Source organism: Bidens hawaiensis, unplaced genomic scaffold, assembly GCF_021521415.1.
Source record: "Bidens hawaiensis isolate Kalapana, Puna unplaced genomic scaffold, B.hawaiensis_p1.1 tig00022023_1, whole genome shotgun sequence".
NCBI classification, from domain to species: Eukaryota; Viridiplantae; Streptophyta; class Magnoliopsida; order Asterales; family Asteraceae; genus Bidens; species Bidens hawaiensis.
In genome coordinates this window covers 229,197-252,828 of record NW_027493417.1, presented here as the reverse complement: position 1 = coordinate 252,828, position 23,632 = coordinate 229,197, and the positions used below count along the sequence as shown (strand labels likewise).

General features: G+C 38.8%; 1 protein-coding gene and 1 pseudogene across 2 annotated transcripts in view; one reads left to right on the top strand and one right to left on the bottom strand.

Moving 5' to 3' along the window:
• LOC143564564 (zinc finger BED domain-containing protein RICESLEEPER 2-like) overlaps positions 1 to 15,241 on the top strand; it is a 30,410-nt pseudogene extending 15,169 nt beyond the window's left edge. The window contains exons 2-7 of the transcript XR_013140898.1: positions 910 to 2,028; positions 7,262 to 7,268; positions 14,405 to 14,797; positions 14,879 to 14,950; positions 15,058 to 15,129; positions 15,237 to 15,241. The product of XR_013140898.1 is annotated as a zinc finger BED domain-containing protein RICESLEEPER 2-like (transcript). The remainder of the gene's footprint in view (positions 1 to 909; positions 2,029 to 7,261; positions 7,269 to 14,404; positions 14,798 to 14,878; positions 14,951 to 15,057; positions 15,130 to 15,236) is intronic.
• A 2,670-nt stretch (positions 15,242 to 17,911) lies between these two features.
• On the bottom strand, positions 17,912 to 20,657 carry LOC143564562 (pyruvate dehydrogenase E1 component subunit alpha-1, mitochondrial-like). The gene is made up of 7 exons (XM_077051800.1): positions 20,614 to 20,657; positions 19,249 to 19,326; positions 19,066 to 19,161; positions 18,915 to 18,986; positions 18,282 to 18,335; positions 18,114 to 18,179; positions 17,912 to 18,008 (listed from the first exon to the last, which is right to left on the bottom strand). The coding sequence occupies exons 2-7, from the start codon at positions 19,315 to 19,317 to the stop codon at positions 17,964 to 17,966; spliced, it is 402 nt and encodes a 133-aa protein (XP_076907915.1). The 5' UTR covers positions 19,318 to 19,326; positions 20,614 to 20,657; the 3' UTR covers positions 17,912 to 17,963.
• Positions 20,658 to 23,632: the final 2,975 nt, after the last annotated feature.

The following is a 23,632-nucleotide window of genomic DNA, read 5'->3' as shown; positions in this document are numbered from 1 at the left end:
AATAATATCCTGATAAAAACATTTAATCGTATATTAAAACAAGGTTATAAGAGATACCCTTGACTAGGGTTTAGTATAAAGATAACTTAGTACATAAGTCACCTTAAATAGTCTAGACAAGTTGATAATAACTTAGACAGAGGTTCGATTCTTTGTTTTGATTGCTTACGAACTTCCTGACTTGCAGGGCTTTGTCGTAGCGCTTAGCAGTGAACAATCAAGTGTTCGAAAGAGAGAAAGAAGTGATTTTGGTGTGAGATTTGGCTTGAACTCGAAGTTGCTATTTATAGGCTAAGCTGGTGACCCATTGCGATACGCGATGGGTCATTAAACCGCCATTTGATTAAAATAATCAGCCGACATATCAGATATTTTCATAAGGGGTCGCGATACGCGATGGCCATGTCCTTGGACCCATCGCGTATCGCTAAGGGTCATTATTTACAATTTTTCCCCTTAAGCTTTTATTTTGATGCTTTCGAACAATGTACTTTCTCGTTTCGCCATGCAAAAATACTAAGGCGGCCCTTAAGCGGCTCGTGGCGATGTGCAAAGTGCGCCATCAAAACGCCACATTGCGCCCATCGCCCGAGCCCGTGCGCGTGCGCGTTCGGGTGCTTCGCACCCTCCATTAGGACCACTGGGTGCATAAGGACATATTAGAATATTACTATGGAATTTCATCTCCTTATAAGGAGCTCAACATTTTTATCCACTTCCAATGTGGGATGGGATTTGCACTCCTTATTTATACCAATGTGCAAGGATTCCACTTTCTTTCTTCCACCAATGTGGGATGCACCTTTCTTATCTTATTTTCCTTTTTAATTTTTTTACAAAATTTATCCATAAACTTTTTATATTGAACTTTTTTATCCAAAATATTTATGGATTTTTATGGGATCTTACATTTGCATAAATTCTTACATCCTGATGTGAAGGACACGACAAGAAACACCGCAAAGGCTCATATCTTAAAAGTATATGATCGAGAGAAGATGTTTCTTAAAAACAAATTACAAAGTGTAACTAGTAGGATATGTTTGACTTCTGATTTATGGACTTCTCTCACGATAGATGGATATATGGCATTGACAGAATGACAGCTCATTATGTTGACGATGATTGGGTTCTAAGGAAAACGGTGCTAAACTTTAGAGTAATACCTCCCCTTCATAGTGGTTTCATTATAGTGGAGCACATAATCAATTTGTTAGCAGATTGGGGTATTGAGAAGAAGATTTTTACAATCACACTAGATAATGCAAAGTATAATGATGTTTTAGTAGCTTCTTTAAAAAGCCATTTGCGTTTGAATGACGTACTGTTGTGTGATGGAGATTTTACTCATGTGCGTTGTTCAGCCCATGTGTTAAATCTTGTTGTTCAAGCTGGATTGAAAGTAATTAAAGGATCGATTGAAAAGGTTCGAGATTCGGTTAAGTATGTAAGAGGAAGTGCTGCTCGGAAATGTAAGTTTGCAGATTGCATTGAATTACTTTCATTATGATGTGGGAAATATGTTCGTCAAGATATTGTAACGAGATGGAATTCTACCTATCTTATGCTTGATTGTGCATTGGCTTATCGTCGGGCTTATTCTCGGTTAGCATTAGTTGATTCCAATTTCAATACAAATCCATCAGAAGAGGAATGGGCAAGGGTGGAAATAATCACCAAATTTTGTAACCTTTCTATGATATCACGACTTTGTTTTCTGGAAGCTCGTATCCTACATCCAACTTATATTTCCATCAAGTGTGGAAAATTCAATTGCATATCGAAGAGGCGCTTCGCAATACGGATGATGTTATAAGTAACATGGCAAAAGACATGAAAGAAAAGTTTCATAAATATTGGGAAAGTTATAGTATGGTTTTGTCTTTTGCGGTCATTCTAGATCCACCGTACAAGGTTAAGCTTGTTGAGTAATGTTTTTCAAAACTTGACATGGAAGATGAAGAGCGAAAAGAGAAATTGACGAGTATTGTTGATGGCATGCATAAGCTATTTATGGAGTATGATATTGTAACGATTCCGGAAAATTCAGGTATACCCTAGCCGGAATATACTATTTACGTGTTATTCAATACTGAATATATGAATTATAATGTGTTTATACGAGTATATAAGATTCACAGTACGAATTATACTCGAATATACAGCTAGTCGTATTGAAATTACGATTAATCGATGAACGGTTATTGAAACCCGAACGAATCAGGGATTACATTATAGACGAAATATAAAATGTTTAGTGATGTGTACGAAGTATTAAAGCTTCGGGATAAGTGAATTATAGCACAGAAAAAGGATTTCGATTTATTAGTACGTCGGTACGATAAACGAAACCTTTAACATCAAACCAAGCAAGAGACGATCGATCAAGCCGAAAAAGATGCACAATTACCGACAATATGATGTGTTAAGTCAATAAATGTCATGGTTTAAGTTTTTAAAGTTTTCAAATCGGTTTTATATAAATTTTATTTTTAAGCCGAAAAACGACCGTTTTAGCCTCGTTTTAAGCCGAATTAAGTGTTTAACCAAAAAACGAACTGAACCAGATTATCCACAACATTATCCGGATTACACAATCCAAATGTGTGGCCAAGGTTGAAGATGTGGGCCCCACCCCACACCTTACATGGACCGATCGGTCCAATACACACACCAAAACATTTCATTTTCTTTTTTTAACATCCCAACTCTCCAAATCCTCTCAACCCTACATACATTCATCCTAAATCCTTGATTTTTAAGCAAGAAACACAAGGTAAAAACATGGTTATAATGATTAATTCATAGTTTTGATTCCATAATCTTGAGAAAATGAGGTTTCAAATGAAAAACGGGTGAAAACCCGAGATGAAACTGATTCTTGCATGATCAAGTGATGTATACAAGTTATACAAGGGATCTTGGTCCAAGAAAGGAGTTAAAAGAGTCAAAAACGAATTTTTACGGTTAAAATCTTTGTTTTGATGTCTTAACCGAAACCATGAAAGAAATGGCTTGATTGTGGGTATAACTTGCTTGGTGTGGTGTTGTTGTGCTTGTAGGTGTTGTATCTAGTTGCTAGCAAAAGCTAGAAAGCAAGATCTTTGCGATCTAAAGCTAGAAACACAAGGTAGTTCGGTTTTTCGTATGATTTGTAAGATTTGGACAGATTGTGGTAGACTTAGAGTTGAGTCATGAAATTTCACAGAGATGATGTACACATGAAAATATGAGATCTGTGAAATTTTGGTAATTTTTGGATAAAGGATGAATATTTGGTGAATTTAATGCTCGGTTTTGGCTAAAAATGGTGAAAAATAGCTAAACATCATGAAAAATTCTGGAAATATTTATATAAGCTTTTTATAACATATAAAAGTCACACACAAAATTTCAGGTCCATTGGAGAATTCTAAGTAGGCTTTTCGGTAAAACGAGTTCTAGGGTTTTCTAGCTCGGCTTTGATGAAAATGGCATGAAAAATGAGATTTTGATTCTGGAAAAATTACAGGGGACTATGTGGATGGCAGGGGTCATCCCAGAAAAATTTGGGATGTTTCTAAGGTCATTTGGTATTTTCGACGTATTTGGTGTTTAAATGACGTTTAAAAATAGATAAATAAATGTTAAATATAGAGATTAAATCTGGAAATATTTTTATAAATTCCTTACTGTCAAAAACTGAATTGTGCAAAATTTCAAGATCCGAGACTAAACGGATATTTATTTGTGCTAAACAGAACATAAAAACAAACTTTTAAAGCTTAAAACGCGTAAACCGGCAAAGTTCGCCTAAGCGAGCTGACTGGTGTATATAAACCCTAAAAATGGACTATTTTCATGAAACTAAGTTAATCAAGTAAAAATAAATCATCCGAAAATAATTAGGATGATTTGGGTAATTTTACCCGATTTAGTCGTTTCCGGTATATTAAAGACGGAAACGGGCCCCGCGGCCAAACGGGGTGTCTAAACCGAGCTCTAATTTCACCACTTTAATTAAAATATCAATAACAACTATTTTCGGGTCGTATGTGGCCAAACTCATTTTTGAAAACATAAAGACGAATAACCGTGCTAGGCACGCAAAACGAGAAAACGAACTAATGGTAGTTTTGACTAAAGAACTCTAAGTGATATCACAATCTAAGTCCTGAGAAGTGTATCGGGGTTAACATTGTCCCCGGATCGTGTACGGTACTGGGTTAACAGTGTCCCCGGACGTACCGGTTAACACGAATTTAAGATATATTAATAGAAATTGTGTAGTAACGACTTAGGGATCGTATTACAGATCCGGACCGGTAGCTGTGCACAGTATTACATCTTCGCTCACAAAAAGGTGAGTTTCACGAGCCCCTTTTTACTGAACTGTTTTAAATATTTTCCCGGGGCGGAAAGCATGTTTATATCAAAATGTTTAAGTACATGCTGATCGCATGGAAATGAATGTATTTATATATGTTTTATTGTACGGGAATCGTACGGAAATGTACTAAGATGGTAATTGTCTGAGTTGCTAACATTGTAAGGCCCCGCAACACGAGTGATTAGCTAAAAGCCGGTAGAGTGTGAATAGTACTATTGGTCTGACAAACCCAACTGGTCCGGCATGGATTTGCTGATGTTTCCCAGCCAGTTGCACATGTCTATTTTGGGTGTTATATATATTTTGCTATGTAATGTTAGACATAGCGGTTTGGGGCAGTTCCGTGGACGGGGGATATGTCACGGGTCCGTGGGCGGGGGATATGCCACGGGGATTGTGTGTGATAGTCAGAGGTTTCACTTGTGGGCTCAGCATAATTACATCGCTAATATATGATTTATTATAATAAATTGTCAATGTTTATTTAAATCAGTGAAACTCACCAACTATTCGTAGTTGACCCGTTTTCTTTACATGCTTTCTAGGTACACCCAAATTGGAATGAGTGATACGTGCTTGATGATGTGTGCTATTTTGTGGAAGATTAAGGATCTATATTTTGCATTAAATATGTTAATGTACTATCGGTAAAACTTATGTGATAACACCTAGATGGTAACAAAACTCGGAACAATGTAATTCGTTTAAATTAATGTAGTGGTGTTTTCTTTATAAACAATGCTGTTGATATCAGATGTGTCTGTTGCATCCCGTGAACGTTTCCGCTGCGGTTACGGGGTGTTACAGAACTTGGTATCAGAGCCATTGGTTATAAAGAATTAGGATGTCTTTAAAAGATACCTAAAATATAACCAGTAGCTCAAGTGTTATAGGATCTGAATATCAACTAATAATTTATTGTGACGAGGTCTGGATGAACTTGGATGGACAAGTGAGTTATTATGGTTCGGAACATAATAACAGACTTGTCCGCACGAGGGAATTCAGGGGAAGTCACGGGGGACTTTAATAGGTAAAATTGGCAACATATGTGCAAATATATGATAATATTGTGTGTGGTCAAGTTGTATAAGTAAGTGTATATTAATTTGATTACGATTTACACTATGGAAAGAACTATATGTTTGTTAACTTGTGTGCAGGTTAGAATGTCAAGAACACCTAGTGCATCGATGGAGGAGGACCCGGAGGAAGTCAGCTCCGGGAACTCTGGGAGCCTCCCCGTATCATCCAGCTCTGAGCCTAGCGAAGCTAGTGTTAGGAGCTCTAGCCAGTCCTCCCCTGCAAGGATTGCTAGATCTCCTACCCCACCCGCACCACAGGCCGTCCCTATCCCTCCCGGATTCGGACCCCGCCTCACGGCGCGGATCAGTGTTCCGCAGGTCCCACCTACCTCGCCCCCACCCAGACCTGCTACCCGCAGGGGCGAGTCCTCCCGCTCCCAGCCCGAGCCTGTGACTCCACCTGTGTGGGGTCTCCCTAGGCAGGAGAGGGACGCAGCGGCGTGGCTACGAGTGCTCACCGAACAGGTGAATGAGTACTCCGCCGCCTTGACGGTGGGGGTACAGAGGCGGATGTACCTAGGGGACTGCATACTGGACCACCAGTATGCGATTTCACAGCTGAAGAGGGAGTGCTCATACTCCCAGTGGATGATCGGCCGGACGGAGACGCGGATCCGGGTTATGCTGGCTGTGATGGTGGTGTTGGTGGCGGTGTTGGTGGGTTTGGTATACCACCGTGCTTAGTTGTGTTAGGACGGGAGTAGACAGGGGCCGCTTTTTGATACTCTATGTAAGCAGTTAGTGGTGATGCTAACATAGAGTGAATCTTGGGTAGTTATAATACAACCACTGGCCCTTAGGGGGGTCTCTTTTGGGGTATATCATTATAGATACTTTTGGGTATCATTCAAGCACTGACCCATTGTGGGTTATGTCGAGATGATGCCGACATAGGCCCTATGTAGGAAAACTTAACGTATGTAATGATGACAGGAAACGTATGCGAACTGACATGGATGTAATATGTACTAATGTTTATTAATGAATGGAATGTTTGTTGTGTTTTATGATTGGAACTTGTATTAATTATATATATTTCCTTGATGTTGTGTAGAATGGCATCAAAACGTTCAGCCCAATTGTCGGAAGTGGATGTGAGCCGTTTGATTGCTCAACAGTTAGAGGCGGCGATACCGGATATAGTATCGCGCATCGCCGCCAGTATTAACAATTCGACCAATCCAGCCCCTCCGAGCAATCAAACGACCACCAATAATGACGGGGAACGAAATACTAATCCTCCGCAGAATGATAACACGATTCCGAGTAATGACGCACCACCTAGGGTGGTCGTTACAGACAGTAATGGCCCTATACCTACTGTAGAGACGAACCGTACTGAACCGATTCCTGCATCCAGGGGATGTTCGATCAAAGACTTTATGTTTTGCAAACCCCTAGAATTTAGCAGATCTGAGGGACCCAATGGGTTGGTTAAGTGGATTGAGAAAATAGAGGCTGTTGTGAACATCAGCAACTGCCCTGAGGATTACATTGTTAAGTATGCTACCTGCACGTTCACGGACCATGCCTTGACATGGTGGAACACCATAGTGCAGACTCGCGGTCAGGCGGCGACAAACCGCATGACCTGGACAGAGCTCAAGGCTCTCGTACTGGAACATTTCTGCCCGAAAAACGAACTGCAAAAGTTAGAAAACGAATTGTGGAACCTGGAGATGCAGGGGGCAGACCACTTAGGTTATACAAACCGATTTAATGAATTGTCACGATTAGTGCCATGGTTGGTCACCCCAGAGTCAAAGAGGGTTGAGCGTTATATATGGGGACTAACTCCACTAGTAAGGAGTATAGTCAACTCTGGGGGACACCAGACGTTTGAGAGTGTGGTGACGCAAGCTGGTATCGTCACATACGATTTCGTGAGGAGTGGGTCACTGAAGGTGGCAGGAGAGTCTGCTGGGGGAAAGCGAGGTACGTATGACAATAGGATCCGGGAGAAGCAGCAAAGTAAACGTGCTAGGCCCGCTGCCCAGAACTACACCATGACTAGTTCAGGCGGAAGGCAGGAATCGCAGAAAGGGACATTTAGGTGGGAAATGCGGTTGCCAGCATGGTGGCGTGTGCAAGGAGGTAGTGTGCCACTGGTGTGGCAGGAATGGGCACTACGCACCGAGTTGTAGGACAACCCTGAACAATCTGAACCGACAACCGCAACCTATCCGTGCGCAGCCATTTAGGACCCAATCAGCCCGACAACAAAACCCACAAGGAAATCAAGTGATGACCACCAGTCGTGCTTGCTTTGAATGCGGTGGCACAGATCACTTCAAGAGAAACTGTCCGAAGCTGAACCAGGGAGGAAATGGGCGGCAAACCGCGGGTCAGGCATCGTCGTCCAATCCGGCGCGAGGCCGAGCATTCGTGATGGGGGCGAACGAAGCACGCCAGGACCCCAGCGTAGTGACAGGTACATTCCTCGTCTCTGATCATTACGCTTCTGTATTATTTGATACAGGCGCCGATAGAAGTTTTGTTTCCGTTAAATTCCTGTCGTTAGCAAACCTTCCAATTGGTGAAACCATAGAGCCTTACACCGTAGAAGTCGCTAACGGTAAAACCATGATAGTTAATCAGATAGTTCGGAATTGCCCTTTTCTTCTGAACGAACAATCCTTTCTGATTGACTTGTTACCGGTAGAATTGGGTAGTTTTGACGTGATAGTGGGAATGGATTGGTTAGCAGGTAACAAGGTAGAAATAAACTGTGAAAAGAAAATCGTCAAAATCCGGGTGTCGGATGACGAAGAGGTATTAGTGCAGGATGAGAAGTCGGGCAATATGATACCGTTTATATCCCACCTCAAGGTGTTAAAATATATACGCCAGGGATGCGTGGCGTATCTAGCGAGCTTGACGGCCACGGATCCTGAGGAAAAACGGGTGGACGATATCCCAGTAGTACGTGAATTTCCACAAGTTTTCCCAGAGGAACTTCCTGGATTACCGCCAACCCGACAGGTCGAATTCAGAATCGACTTATTACATCAAGCTGGCCCTGTTGCTAAGGCGCCCTACCGACTTGCACCATCCGAGATGCAAGAATTATCCAACCAATTGCAAGAATTGTTGGATAAAGGATTTATACGTCCCAATTATTCCCCGTGGGGTGCACCTGTACTATTCGTGAAAAAGAAGGACGGGAGTCTTAGAATGTGCATTGATTACAGAGAATTGAACAAGTTGACAATCAAAAATAGGTATCCTCTCCCCCGAATTGATGATCTGTTCGACCAACTACAAGGTGCGAGCTACTTCTCAAAAATAGATCTTAGATCGGGATACCATCAGGTTAGAATTCAGGAGGAGGACATCCCAAAAACCGCATTCCGGACTCGCTACGGCCATTACGAGTTCTTAGTTATGCCTTTCGGGCTAACAAATGCGCCAGCAGTGTTCATGGATCTCATGAATCGAGTCTGTAAACCATACCTCGATAAATTCGCCATCGTGTTTATTGACGATATTTTGATATACTCGAAGAGTAAAGAAGAGCACGAACAACACTTAAGATTAATCTTAGAGCTTCTAAATCAGGAGAAGTTGTATGCAAAATTCTCCAAGTGTAACTTCTGGTTACAAGAAGTGCAATTCCTTGGTCACGTTATAAACCATCAAGGAATACACGTTGATCCAAGTAAGGTTGAAGCAGTTAAGAATTGGCAAGCGCCTAAATCGCCAAAGGAAATCCGCCAATTCTTAGGCTTAGCTGGATATTATCGTCGATTTATAGAGAACTTTTCCAGCATCGCCCAACCTTTAACCCTTCTGACCCAAAAAGATCGAAAGTATGAATGGGGTGAAGAGCAGGAAACGGCGTTTCAAACGCTAAAACAAAGATTGTGCCAAGCGCCGATCTTAAGTCTCCCCGACGGAGACGATGGTTTTGTCGTGTATTGTGACGCATCCCGGAGAGGGTTAGGATGCGTGTTGATGCAAAATAATAAGGTCATAGCCTATGCTTCTCGACAGTTAAAAATACACGAGAAAAATTACACTACTCATGACTTAGAACTGGGAGCAGTTATCTTCGCACTTAAAATCTGGAGACATTATCTCTATGGTACAAAGTGCACCATCTTCACCGATCATAAAAGTTTGCAACACATATTCGATCAGAAAGAACTGAATATGAGGCAACGAAGATGGGTCGAATTATTAAGCGACTATGACTGTGACATCCGTTATCACCCCGGCAAAGCTAACGTCGTAGCCGATGCCTTGAGTAGGAAGGATCGGGTTAAGCCATTGCGAGTGCGAGCGTTGGGGATGATAGTCCAGTCGAACCTTTCGGATTTGATTCGAGTCGCTCAACGCGAGGCGTTGAAAGAGGAACATAGGGAAAAAGAAGGACTTTACGGTAACGAGAAGAATTTCGAACAGCGCGTGGACGAAATTCTCTATTTCAAAAATCGGATTTGGATCCCGACCCTCCATGACCTTCGTGAACTAATCATGGACGAAGTGCATAAATCAAAATATTCCATACATCCGGGATCGGATAAGATGTACAAGGATGTGAAGGAGTTCTACTGGTGGCCGGGTATGAAAAAGGATGTAGCCACATACGTCGGCAAGTGTACGACGTGTGCGAGGGTTAAGGCGGAGCACCAGAAACCCTCGGGAATGTTACAACAACCGGAAATTCCTGAATGGAAGTGGGAGCAGATCACGATGGATTTTGTGACACATCTCCCCAAGACGTCCCGAGGACATGATGCAATTTGGGTAGTCGTTGATCGATTAACCAAATCGGCACATTTTATTCCGATTAGAAATAACTATAACACCGAGAGACTTGCGCAGATTTATATAAATGAAATTGTGTCTCGTCATGGGATACCCATCTCAATCATCTCCGACCGAGATAGCCATTTCACCTCCAATCTTTGGCAAGCTGTACAAGAAGCGCTGGGAACGCGTATTAATCTAAGCACAGCCTACCACCCTCAGACCGACGGTCAGTCTGAGAGGACCATCCAAACACTGGAGGATTTGCTTCGTGCATGCGTACTGGATTTTAAGGGAAATTGGGATCAACATCTCCCACTCGTTGAATTTTCCTATAATAACAGTTACCATAGCAGTATAAAGGCGGCACCTTACGAAGCATTGTATGGACGGAAGTGCCGATCACCACTCTGCTGGACTGAAGTGGGCGACACACAGGTTATTAGATCAGATCTGGTCCAGGAAATGACCAGCAAAATACTTGAAATTAAGAACAATCTGAAGGCCGCATGGGATCGGCAGAAGAGTTATGCCGATACCCGTAGAAAACCGTTATCATTTGAGAAAGGTGATAAAGTGTATTTGAAAGTATCACCTTGGAAAGGAGTAGTCAGATTTGGAAAGGCGGGGAAGTTAGCCCCTAGATACATTGGACCGTTCGACATTATTGCAAAAATCGGTCCTGTAGCATACCGATTAGAACTGCCTGATGAACTGAGTGCAGTTCACAACGTGTTTCACGTGTCGAACATGAAAAGGTGTCTGTCGGATGAGACATCGGTGTTACCTTTAGAGGGTGTCCAAATAAATGATAAGCTCAACATTGTAGAGGAGCCCATAGAAATAGTAGACGGGAAAATCAAACAACTTAGACACAATAAGATCTCGTTGGTCAAAGTTAGATGGAACTCGCTACGAGGCCCAGAATATACATGGGAACGAAAGGACGAATTTCGGAAGAAATATCCCCACCTATTTCCGCAAAAGGAAGTAGTTGATGCGTAAAATTTAGAGGACGAAATTTTTGTAACGGGGGGGGGGGGGGAGAATGTAACGATTCCGGCAAATTCAGGTATACCCTAGCCGGAATATACTATTTACGTGTTATTCAATACTGAATATATGAATTATAATGTGTTTATACGAGTATATAAGATTCACAGTACGAATTATACTCGAATATACAGCAAGTCGTATTGAAATTACGATTAATCGATGAACGGTTATTGAAACCCGAACGAATCGGGGATTACATTATAGACGAAATATATAATGTTTAGTGATGTGTACGAAGTATTAAAGCTTCGGGATAAGTGAATTATAGCACAGAAAAAGGATTTCGATTTATTAGTACGTAGGTACGATAAACGAAACCTTTAACATCAAACCAAGCAAGAGACGATCGATCAAGCCGAAAAAGATGCACAATTACCGACAATATGATGTGTTAAGTCAATAAATGTCATAGTTTAAGTTTTTAAAGTTTTAAATCGGTTTTATATAAATTTTATTTTTAAGCCGAAAAACGACCGTTTTAGCCTCGTTTTAAGCCGAATTAAGTGTTTAACCGAAAAACGAACTGATCCAGATTATCCACAACATTATCCGGATTACACAATCCAAATGTGTGGCCAAGGTTGAAGATGTGGGCCCCACCCCACACCTTACATGGACCGATCGGTCCAATACACACACCAAAACATTTCATTTTCCTTTTTCTAACACCCCAACTCCACAATCCTCTCAACACTCTTCAACATTCATCCTAAATCCTTGATATTTAAGCAAGAAACACAAGGTAAAAACATGGTTATAATGATTAATTCATAGTTTTGATTCCATAATCTTGAGAAAATGAGGTTTCAAATGAAAAACGGGTGAAAACCCGAGATGAAACCGATTCTTGCATGATCAAGTGATGTATACAAGTTATACAAGGGATCTTGGTCCAAGAAAGGAGTTAAAAGAGTCAAAAACGAATTTTTACGGTTAAAATCTTTGTTTTGATGTCTTAACCGAAACCATGAAAGAAATGGCTTGATTGTGGGTATAACTTGCTTGGTGTGGTGTTTTTGTGCTTGTAGGTGTTGTATCTAGTTGCTAGCAAAAGCTAGAAAGCAAGATCTTTGCGATCTAAAGCTAGAAACACAAGGTAGTTCGGTTTTTCGTTTGATTTGTAAGATTTGGACAGATTGTGGTAGACTTAGAGTTGAGTCATGAAATTTCACAGAGATGATCTACACATGAAAATATGAGATCTGTGAAATTTTGGTAATTTTTGAATAAAGGATGAATATTTGGTGAATTTAATGCTCGGTTTTGGCTAAAAATGGTGAAAAATAGCTAAACATCATGAAAAATTCTGGAAAAATTTAGATAAGCTTTTTGTAACATATAAAAGTGACACACAAAATTTCAGGTCCATTGGAGAAGTCTAAGTAGGCTTTTCGGTAAAACGAGTTCTAGGGTTTTCTAGCTCGGCTTTGATGAAAATGGCATGAAAAATGAGATTTTGATTCTGGAAAAATTACAGGGGACTATGTGGATGGCAGGGGTCATCCCAGAAAAATTTGGGATTTTTCTAAGGTCATTTGGTATTTTCGACGTATTTGGTGTTTAAATGACGTTTAAAAATAGATAAATAAATGTTAAATATAGAGATTAAATCTGGAAATATTTTTATAAATTCCTTACTGTCAAAAACTGAATTGTGCAAAATTTCAAGATCCGAGACTAAACGGATATTTATTTGTGCTAAACAGAACATAAAAACAAACTTTTAAAGCTTAAAACGCGTAAACCGGCAAAGTTCGCCTAAGCGAGCTGACTGGTGTATAAAAACCCTAAAAATGGACTATTTTCATGAAACTAAGTTAATCAAGTAAAAATAAATCATCCGAAAATAATTCGGATGATTTGGGTAATTTTACCCGATTTAGTCGTTTCCGGTATATTAAAGACGGAAACGGGCCCCGCGGCCAAACGGGGTGTCTAAACCGAGCTCTAATTTCACCACTTTAATTAAAATATCAATAACAACTATTTTCGGGTCGTATGTGGCCAAACTCATTTTTGAAAACATAAAGACGAATAACCGTGCTAGGCACGCAAAACGAGAAAACGAACTAATGGTAGTTTTGACTAAAGAACTCTAAGTGATATCACAATCTAAGTCCTGAGAAGTGTATCGGGGTTAACATTGTCCCCGGATCGTGTACGGTACTGGGTTAACAGTGTCCCCGGACGTACCGGTTAACACGAATTTAAGATATATTAATAGAAATTGTGTAGTAACGACTTAGGGATCGTATTACAGATCCGGACCGGTAGCTGTGCACAGTATTACATCTTCGCTCACAAAAAGGTGAGTTTCACGAGCCCCTTTTTACTGAACTGTTTTAAATATTTTCCCGGGGCGGAAAGCATGTTTATATCAAAATGTTTAAGTACATGCTGATCGCATGGAAATGAATGTATTTATATATGTTTTATTGTACGGGAATCGTACGGAAGTGTACTAAGATGGTAATTGTCTGAGTTGCTAACATTGTAAGGCCCCGCAACACGAGTGATTAGCTAAAAGCCGGTAGAGTGTGAATAGTACTATTGGTCTGACAAACCCAACTGGTCCGGCATGGATTTGCTGATGTTTCCCAGCCAGTTGCACATGTCTATTTTGGGTGTTATATATATTTTGCTATGTAATGTTAGACATAGCGGTTTGGGGCAGTTCCGTGGACGGGGGATATGTCACGGGTCCGTGGGCGAGGGATATGCCACGGGGATTGTGTGTGATAGTCAGAGGTTTCACTTGTGGGCTCAGCATAATTACATCGCTAATATATGATTTATTATAATAAATTGTCAATGTTTATTTAAATCAGTGAAACTCACCAACTATTCGTAGTTGACCCGTTTTCTTTACATGCTTTCTAGGTACACCCAAATTGGAATGAGTGATACGTGCTTGATGATGTGTGCTATTTTGTGGAAGATTAAGGATCTATATTTTGCATTAAATATGTTAATGTACTATCGGTAAAACTTATGTGATAACACCTAGATGGTAACGAAACTCGGAACAATGTAATTCGTTTAAATTAATGTAGTGGTGTTTTCTTTATAAACAATGTTGTTGATATCAGATGTGTCTGTTGCATCCCGTGTACGTTTCCGCTGCGGTTACGGGGTGTTACAGATATTCAATCGAAGACAATGCATGATTCTTCAATACCAGAGAGTTCAAATGTTGGTGACGACACGTTGGATGAGTTGGAGGGATTTGAGTCATTTCAAAGCGAATATAGAAATGTTGTTAGCGAAAAGTCTCAGTTAACATTGTATTTAGAGGAACCCCGACTTGACAGAAAACAACAACTTGATGTTTTACAATATTGGAAGGATAATCAAGGAAGGTACCCAAAAATGGCTCTAATGGCTCGCGATATATTGAGCATCCCAATTACTACCGTTGCTTCCGAATCATCTTTTAGTATTGGGGGTCGAGTTTTGAACAAGTATCGAACTTCACTACTATCATCAAATGTTGAGGCGTTGCTATGCACTCAAGATTGGTTGGATGTTTTAGAAGGTATTAAAAGATTGTTATCGTTGCAACTTAATTTTATGTTTGTATATATATGTTAATAACATTCATTTTTGACATGTTTAGATGAAATCGAGAGCGATATTGAGGAACAACTTGTAGAAGACATAGAAGCATTGATTCCGAGTTATAATAGTAGCAACTTATGTTGATAAAGAAAGTATTAAAAGCTCATTCTCTTTGCAACTTAATTTTATGTTTGCATATTTGTTAATAAACAACTTTCATTTTTTTTTCATATTTAGAAGAAAACGAGATCAAGGTGAGGAATGATAAGGAGTTGGGGAAGTTGTTGGCTGGTGTGACGATTGCGAACGGTTAGTGGTAGTTGGATTAGACTTTTGGTATTTGTAACTATTTGGCTTGTTATGAAATGATAAATGGTTATTTTGTTATGAAGCAAAGTTGTGTTTCAATATTACAGACTGAAGGGCGTTTTCGTCCTCTTTTTTTCTTTGTTAACTTTTCCAGGATGTTGGTTTAAATGTTAATCTGTTCTATATTATTATTTGTTAATTGATCCAAATTGTATGAAATTAAAAAGTGTGTGAGGTACACTGTTTAATTTTGAGGTCTCATGCCTTTTGTGAAAGCAAATTATTAATTTTGTTGAGAATAAAGAAGTACCAGGCTACCAGCAAACTTTGTTTTGTTTTAGAAGTTACTGAAAGTTAGTGTTTAATTTCAATGAAACAGTTAAATATTTTCGGATGATACTACACAACTAACATTTATTATCTTTAACGTATTAATCTTTGAGGTAAAGTGTTGTCTATAATAAAATACAACTTAATTTTTTTTAAATGTTATTTATTTATACTGTGATATAACTTTTTTATTAGTTTAGAAATAATGAGAACGTTTACTCGTAAAGATCAAGATTTTGATATAAAGTTATAAACAAATCAAAGAAATAAAAAACACAAAAAAAAAAACAATGATCTTTAGCTCTAAATCAGCATAAGGTTATTATGGGTTTAAGTAGGAAAGGTGAATAAGTCAGAATGGGTCAAGCTAAAAGTTGGAATTGGTCAAAATGGGTGAGATAAAAAACCCCTAAAAAAAGTTTAAAAAAAATCGATAAAAAAATCATAAATCAAAATATAAACAAAAAACGAAAAATCTAAAAAATCTAAAACGTTTCCGTCGTTATCCTCGTTAAAAAAAAACCCCCGAAACCCGTTCCAACCCGACCCTAACCTGTTCTGACCCAAACCAAAACAACCCTTTTTTAAATTGACTCGTTCTGACCCAAACTTGTTTCGACCCAAACCCGTTTCGACCCATGACCCATTTCGACCCATGACTCGTTCGACCCAACCCAACCCATTTGCCACCCCTATTAGGGCCGGCTCCGAAAAGTCGAAAAAAAATTTGGGCCAAAGGCGAAAACTTTTTTGGGCCTTATGTAAAAGAAACATTTTGTTGGGTTTAAACAATTTAATTATAAATTAGCTTATTTGATTTAAGTTGTGTAAAAAATTTTGTATAAAAATAAGCTGAAAATTGTCTCAAATAAGACTAGAACCCACAACCTTTTGGTTATATGTCATATCCCTTTACCATTAAACCAAACTAGTGGTTATGTACTTGTGTTGAAACATTGATTATACACATGCTTTTGATAAAAATACATATAATTTTTTTTTGAAAAAAAAAAATTCGAGCCTAGCAGGGTGTCGGGCCTGTGGCCGTCGACTACCCTGCCATGCCTCAAAGACGGCCCTGACCCCTAGTTACTCGGGATAACCAATGGCCATACGTTCACGAATGCAAATAACGTTAGACAACTCAAGCCTAGCATCTCTGTTCCTGAAAAAACCCATCTCCGAAATGCCCACAACAATAAAACATGGTTGGAATTAGAGGTGCACAAAAAACCCGTACCCGGAATCAGACCCGAAAAAACCCAGAATCGGTATTTTTTATAACCGGGTATTCTATACCCGAAACCGGAACCAACACTACCCGTAGGGTATGGATAGGGTATGCATTTTGAGCTCAATACCCGTACCCGGAACCGTACCCTATACCCTAAATACTTAAACATGCGGGATGTTCATACCTTATACCCATACTCGGTTATACCCGATACCCGATACCAATTTTCTAAATACCTGAAATAATACATGAGTTTTAATAGTATATTAATATGTTTACTTGATAACTTTTATGTTTAAGTTTTTTTAAAATGCATATTATTAAGTAAATACTTTGTACTTAAGTGGATTTATGGTTTTTATAATATATTTTAATTATTTTATAATTATAAAGCAAATTTAAATTTTAAACGAATTTAAAAATGTATAAAAAATTACAAATTCAAAACCGGGTATTAATACCCGGTTGTACCCGGACACATACCCGGTTCCAATACCCGGTTATACCCGAACTCGATCATACCCTACCCCAGGTACATAGGGTTGAGTTTTTTTTAATACTTTACCCGAACCCTGCCCGATTTCTCTCGATACCCGATTTTCTAATACCCAATAATGCCCGAAACCGGTTCCATACCCGAAATTGAGTATTAGAAAAAACCCAATTTGTGTTCCTCTAGTCAGAATTGGATTTAAAGTCAAGACCTTATGACTCCATGCCAAAGTTTCACTTCCCCCTCTAGTGCCAAATTTACTAAAACTGATTCCCCTTTTATTTTTTTAAGAAGTATGCTGAACACAAGTATAATAGGACACATTTAAAGGCAATCCACACAGACTTGGTTGAACTACTTTTTCACATAGCATCAAGTATTTTTGTTGAGCTAAAAATGTATTTTCTTCTAAAGGTTATATTTTATAACAAATTCAGCAATGCCATTTTTTTAGCCAGTCAAATAAAAAAAATGTTTATTTTTGCTAAGTGAAACGATACAATCAAAAATAATCCACAAAGTCAAGCATGACAGAAACAAGTTTACAAATTACAAGTCAAGAACAAATAAAAACTCAAGGATGATAAATGGCACGAGCATATGGATTGGGTTGCCAAAATGAATCATGTCAAACTTTTTTCTTTTAATTCTTGTTGCCGTGACATAAACCAAAATCACAGGAAAAAAAAACACAATGTTATATGCCAGGTCTTTCTGTTCATTATTCTTGGAGAGAAGACGATACTGTTTAACTCAAATTTCATAAATGTTTTTCATTCAGGGAAGTGTAGCTCTGAGTTCTTTCCTGTCTGCTCCAAATGACTGCAAAAAACCCAAAATTAGCCACTTTAATTCATCACAAAATAGCCAATTAAAGCAAGACTATAACTGAAAAATGAATTAACGAGAAGAAATAATAAATAATACCTCAACCCCGAGTCCTTTACGGTAAACATTGGTAAAGAGGTCAGATTCTTCTGGCATAGGGCTTTCCTGTAATTCCACAAATAAATAATTGTCAAGACTTGATGGTCGAAATTCATTAATGAAAAAAAACAGAGAAAATTAATGGTCAAAATGTGATAGGTATGTTACCTTAGCTTGAGCAATTGCTTCATCAACTTCTTTTCTAGCTTGTTTCTCAATGTCCTGAAAAAAGGTTATTAAAAATAATTAAGCACATAAGATTACACTCTTAACTTGACAAATGAGTTTAAAGAAAAAAAGAGCACATAAAAAATCATCATCATCATCGTACTCAGTATATCCCACAAATAGCAAAGCTATGGTAGGGTCTGAGGAGGGTATGATGTAGGCAGCCTTACCTCTACCCCATAGGGATAGAGAGGCTGCTTCCGGTGAGACCCCCGGCTCGATAGTAGTTTTGCATCAAGCCTTGGACATAAGGCACATAGCACTCAATCATCGGGACACCGGCTGATCGGTGCATGTACCCTTATCTTTCAGCTATCAACGCCACTACATGATGCCTGATTAACCGTCCGTCACTTTTAACGTTATTTTCACGAGATTAGTAAAATAACGTCAAAATTAGTGCAATTTCACTTTTGCCCACCCGAGGGTTCACACATATATACATCATATGTGCGCACCGCAAGCAGGGCTAAATCAGTGGCTAAATCACCTTTAGTTCTTTTTCAGTGGTATTGATATTACCACATATATACATAAAAAATATATATGTGAAATGAAGCATATTGATATTACCTTTAGTTCTTTTTCAGTGGCTAAATCATGAGCAAGAATCAACTTTCTAATTCTTTCAATAGGATCACGTTCCTGAAACGGTAAATTGCACATTGTTAATTATTATTAACAGAATTATTGTTTGATGGAATATGTTAAGAGATTAACGAACCTGTCGGACACCACTAATTTCATCACGAGTACGGTATGTGCTACCAGGATCAGACATAGAGTGACCATGATACCTATAAGTGTCCATTTCAAGGATCTGAAAACAAATTTAACCAAGTGAGAATTGATTCCATGAGAACTGTGATATGAAATGAAAACCATGCAAAAGAATTCCACTACTTACAATGGGCCCATTCTTCAAAGCATGTTCCTTGGCAAATTTGCAGGCTTGTTTGACAGCAAAGGCATCCATACCATCAACCTATACAAGCATACGAGTTAAGATCATCATCAAAATAAATAATTTTGATGCACATAAAAAGATTGCAGCCATCATCTTAAATTAATAGATTGTTATTTCACATCTTAATCACACTTTAATATAATATATGATCTTGAAACTTTTACTCTAAACTGAAGAGTTTCTAAATTCATGTCCGTCACAATATCAGATAGATGATGTCTTGATGGGATAACACTTTCGAGTTACAGCACTTCTAAAGATGTGAGAACGCGAGGGTAATGAAGTCAAAATAACTTCAGGCGTTGAGCTATTGTGCTTTACCACATTATACAAAAAATTCATTTTAAAACAAGCCAAGCACCGCTTAACAAAATTACTATTTAAAAAATGTTAACATAAAAAGATTAGGGTAAAAAACCGTTGAAACGTCCAAACCAAGTTAAGTGACCGGTTTGGCCGAATTAAGAGCACGATGGTCGGTTTACTGTTTGGAAAACCTTTGTTAACGATTTGATTCATAGTTTTTGGCTTGAAGTAAACCGTATAAACCGGACAGCTGTGTATTAATATATAAATTACCAAATAATGTATTCTCTAGATATATTGGCAACTAGAAATTTGAAGTTTTAACAGCCTTTTAAAGGACCAAGCTGAATTCTTCTTAGTATTCCTTTTATATAACATTTTTAAGCATATAAATTTAAAACTTTACAGCTCATTTTTATAATTGATACTAAATGTGTTAGTATGGTTATTATGTCATAAGTTGTACTTATTTGAAATGACGGTTACAGAAATAACACTTAAACATGCGGGATGTTCATAAACCGTCAAGACTGATTAGAATTGTATTTTTTCAAACCGTAGTTACAAGTTATGGTTTTAACAGCTTTTTTTTTTAAACCAAAGAACTCTTATCATTTATTGAAATTTTAATACAAATTGTGGTTTTTAAAAACAACTTTTTTTAAAACCAAAGAACTCATATCATTTATTAAAATTTTAATACAATTTATGGTTTTTAAAAACAACTTTCTTACTGTTTAAAATCGTAGAATGGGCATAACCAAAGCACCAAAACTGTAAGCACAGGCCAGACAGACAAACCCAACTAGCTTGACCAACTGGGGTTCAATTTTCCGAAAACCATAGTTACAAGCTGGGCCCAGAATTTTAGTTAAAACCGGCCAAACTGGACTGTAAAGACTCATAAGAACAATAACTTTGTATTGTACTATATAGAGTCAGATGGCAATTCTAGTAGATAAAATTTGTGAAGCAAAAAAACACCGAGACAAAACTTACCTTCAATCCAGGAACATAATCTCCTCGCTTGTAATAAGCAGGACTCTTTGGAACAGGCATCCTTCTTGTAGAAATGCATCGAGCCGCCTTTCCCTTTGGAACAGCCAGCCTGTCTCCCCATCAGTTCACCAAAAGACTCCAGCAGGGTTCCGCCTCGGCCTAGGAATATGCAGTGGTCACGGTACCCGGTTATTATGCAGTCCTTTTTTGTCACGGCCGCTTCCATGCCCGTCGTACAGGTGGCAGAACCCTCGGATCAGTTTCGATTTGTATAAGGAGTCTGCTGCGATCTCCATCCGCCGCATCAGGGCCATGTCCGTGAAGAACGACATCAGTTCCTTCGGGGTCGTCGTCATCGATCTGGACGGTGGCTCGCAGTTGTGCCCGGTGAACGGGACGCTCGTTTCCACGCTGATGCTGCTCAGCATGCGCCCGTGAAGGAAGGATGGGGCTTTCAAACTCCGGCGAGCTAAGGCCATCGGGTGGGTGGGTGGGTGGGTGGTGGAGTTGGCTGTTGCTTGGGTTGAAGGGTTAGGGTTGGGTTGGTGGACACGAACAAGAAATGATATTTTAAGGTGGAAGGAAAAGTATAATAAATATCTATTATCTAAGTTATTAGTACAATTTTATCCTAAACAACAACCAACCTTTATGTTTTCAATAAAAATACTTGCTCGTTTAAAGGACAAAATGGTAAAACAGATTCTTTATGTTTTCATGGTTTTTCAATAGTCGTTATTTGGAAAACTAAATGACTGAAATCATATTCTGTATTTTCAAAATGTTTCACATTACGTCATTTCACACTAACCCAGTTAGATTTTTTCGTTAACTTTGGTCATGTGCAAAGCATGTGAGGGTAGTGTTGTAAATTTACATATTTATTTATTAATTAGAAATAAATTAAATAAATATATTTAAAAAACAAATAACTCTCTCTGTCTCTCTACAATCCATATGCATCATCATCTTCTTCTCTATCTCTATAACATCGAAAACCACTACCACACACCAAGCACCACATGCCACCGCCACCACTTGCCTTCGCCACCACCACCCTTCACCTGCCACAGCGACCACCAACCGAAAAGCTTCACCGTTAAATCTCTCTACAATCCATATGATAACGCCTCACCGGAAAGCCGATCAGTTGTCGCAGGTGATCCAACAATCTCTTAAAACCAAAACCCAATAAAAAATCCAGAACCCAGAACCCAATAAAAAATCCGACATACTAATCGGTACAGGGCGTAAACCCGACCCAGATCCATCTTCATAAAACATCTCATATCCGGTATGCGGACGACCACATAAGACGATAACCGGGTCGACGGAGCTCCTATTATTAACAGTGTTATACATATCTACTACCGGAAAATGGGTTCGGTGAGAGTCCGAGAGAGTGGGTTCGGGTTATGAATCTCTTCAACGAATCTACCGTTGCAATCGGAGCAAAAGACAGATTCGGTGAATCGCCGCATCTGTAGCACTAGTTGTGATATGCGTGGTGGTAGTGGTGATAGGCAGAGATGGTGGTGGTTGTTGGATGTTGGTTGGTGGCAGGACGAGGCGATGGCGGTGGTGGGGTCTGTGTTGTCGAAACTCTAGCATAATCCTCCTTTAAAACGGTCGGGTTTTGGGAACCACCGTCGATGGTTGCAGGTTCGGTGGTGCGGTTGTGGTGGTGGTCCGGTAGGTGCTATGGTGACTGGTGTAGAGAAGGAAAGGGAGTAGAGAGAGAAAGAAGAATAGAGAGAGAGAGAGAGAGAGTAAAAGGGAGAAATGAGTTGGACCATGAAATTACGGATTTACCCTCATGTGCAGGTCATGTGATCAGAGTTAACGAAAAAATCTAACTGGGTTAGTGGGAAAGAACGTAATGTGAAATATTTTGGAAAAACAGAATATGATTTCCATCCGTAAGTTTGCCATGAAAACATAAAGGACATGTTTTGCCATTTTGTCCGTTCAAAGTAAACGAGTCTGGCGTATTATTAAGTTTTCCCACTTTTTTTTCAACTTTTACTTATTAAGTTAGCACTTCAAAGCCTAATATAGCTAAACCCAAACTTTAGTACTAAACGAGCTAGACCCAAACTTTGGTACTAGACGAGCTTTATATATTATTAAGTTTTACCTCTTTTGAACTTTTATATATTATTTTCAAAATATATAAAATAATATAAGTTTATTAATAAATAATAAGTTTTCAATTTAATTCCCTTTATCTTGTTTATTTTATTTTCTTTATCTCGTAGCCTACATAATAGGGAGATAGACTTTTTAGAAAAGATAAGTTTGGTTTGTTTTGGAGTCGGCTTATGGCTTCTGTAAGTTTATATATTTGTCGGCCATTGAGCTCGAGAGTGATAATTAAAAAAATGAACTTCTTTTATATTATTTTTCATGGTATCATAGAAGGGGTTTCTTTAAAACTATAAACCCTAATTGCTCTAAAACAACATCATCATAGCTGGATATGATGATGCTGCCTGCGGTAACAAAGCTAGCGATCCCAGCTCTCCATATTATATCCATGCTTCTGACTACCCGAAGTAGATGCAAGTAAACGATCCATTCACATATGTAAATTACAGTGATTGATGCCAGGAGATGACGAACTTCTTGTTCGCTAAGAACAAAATCATTTTTTTGACGGTCCCATTCCAAAATCGGACCAAGCCAAAGACAACTATATGGTGTGGCTCCGTTGTGACGCCATGATCAAGGGATGGCTGACTACTGCCATGGAAAATGATATTCGAGGAAGTGTAAAGTACGCTAACACTTCTTTTAAAATTTGGTCTGATTTGAGATAACGATTTGGAAAGAATAGTGCACTTCGGGCCTGCTAGTTAAAGCAATCTCACCATAACGAGACAAGATGGTTCTTCAGTCTCTACCTACTACACAAAACTTCGTTTAATATGGGACGAGATCCATACTGATGTGCGAATATATATATATATATATATATATATATATATATATATATATATATATATATAAATAAAACACA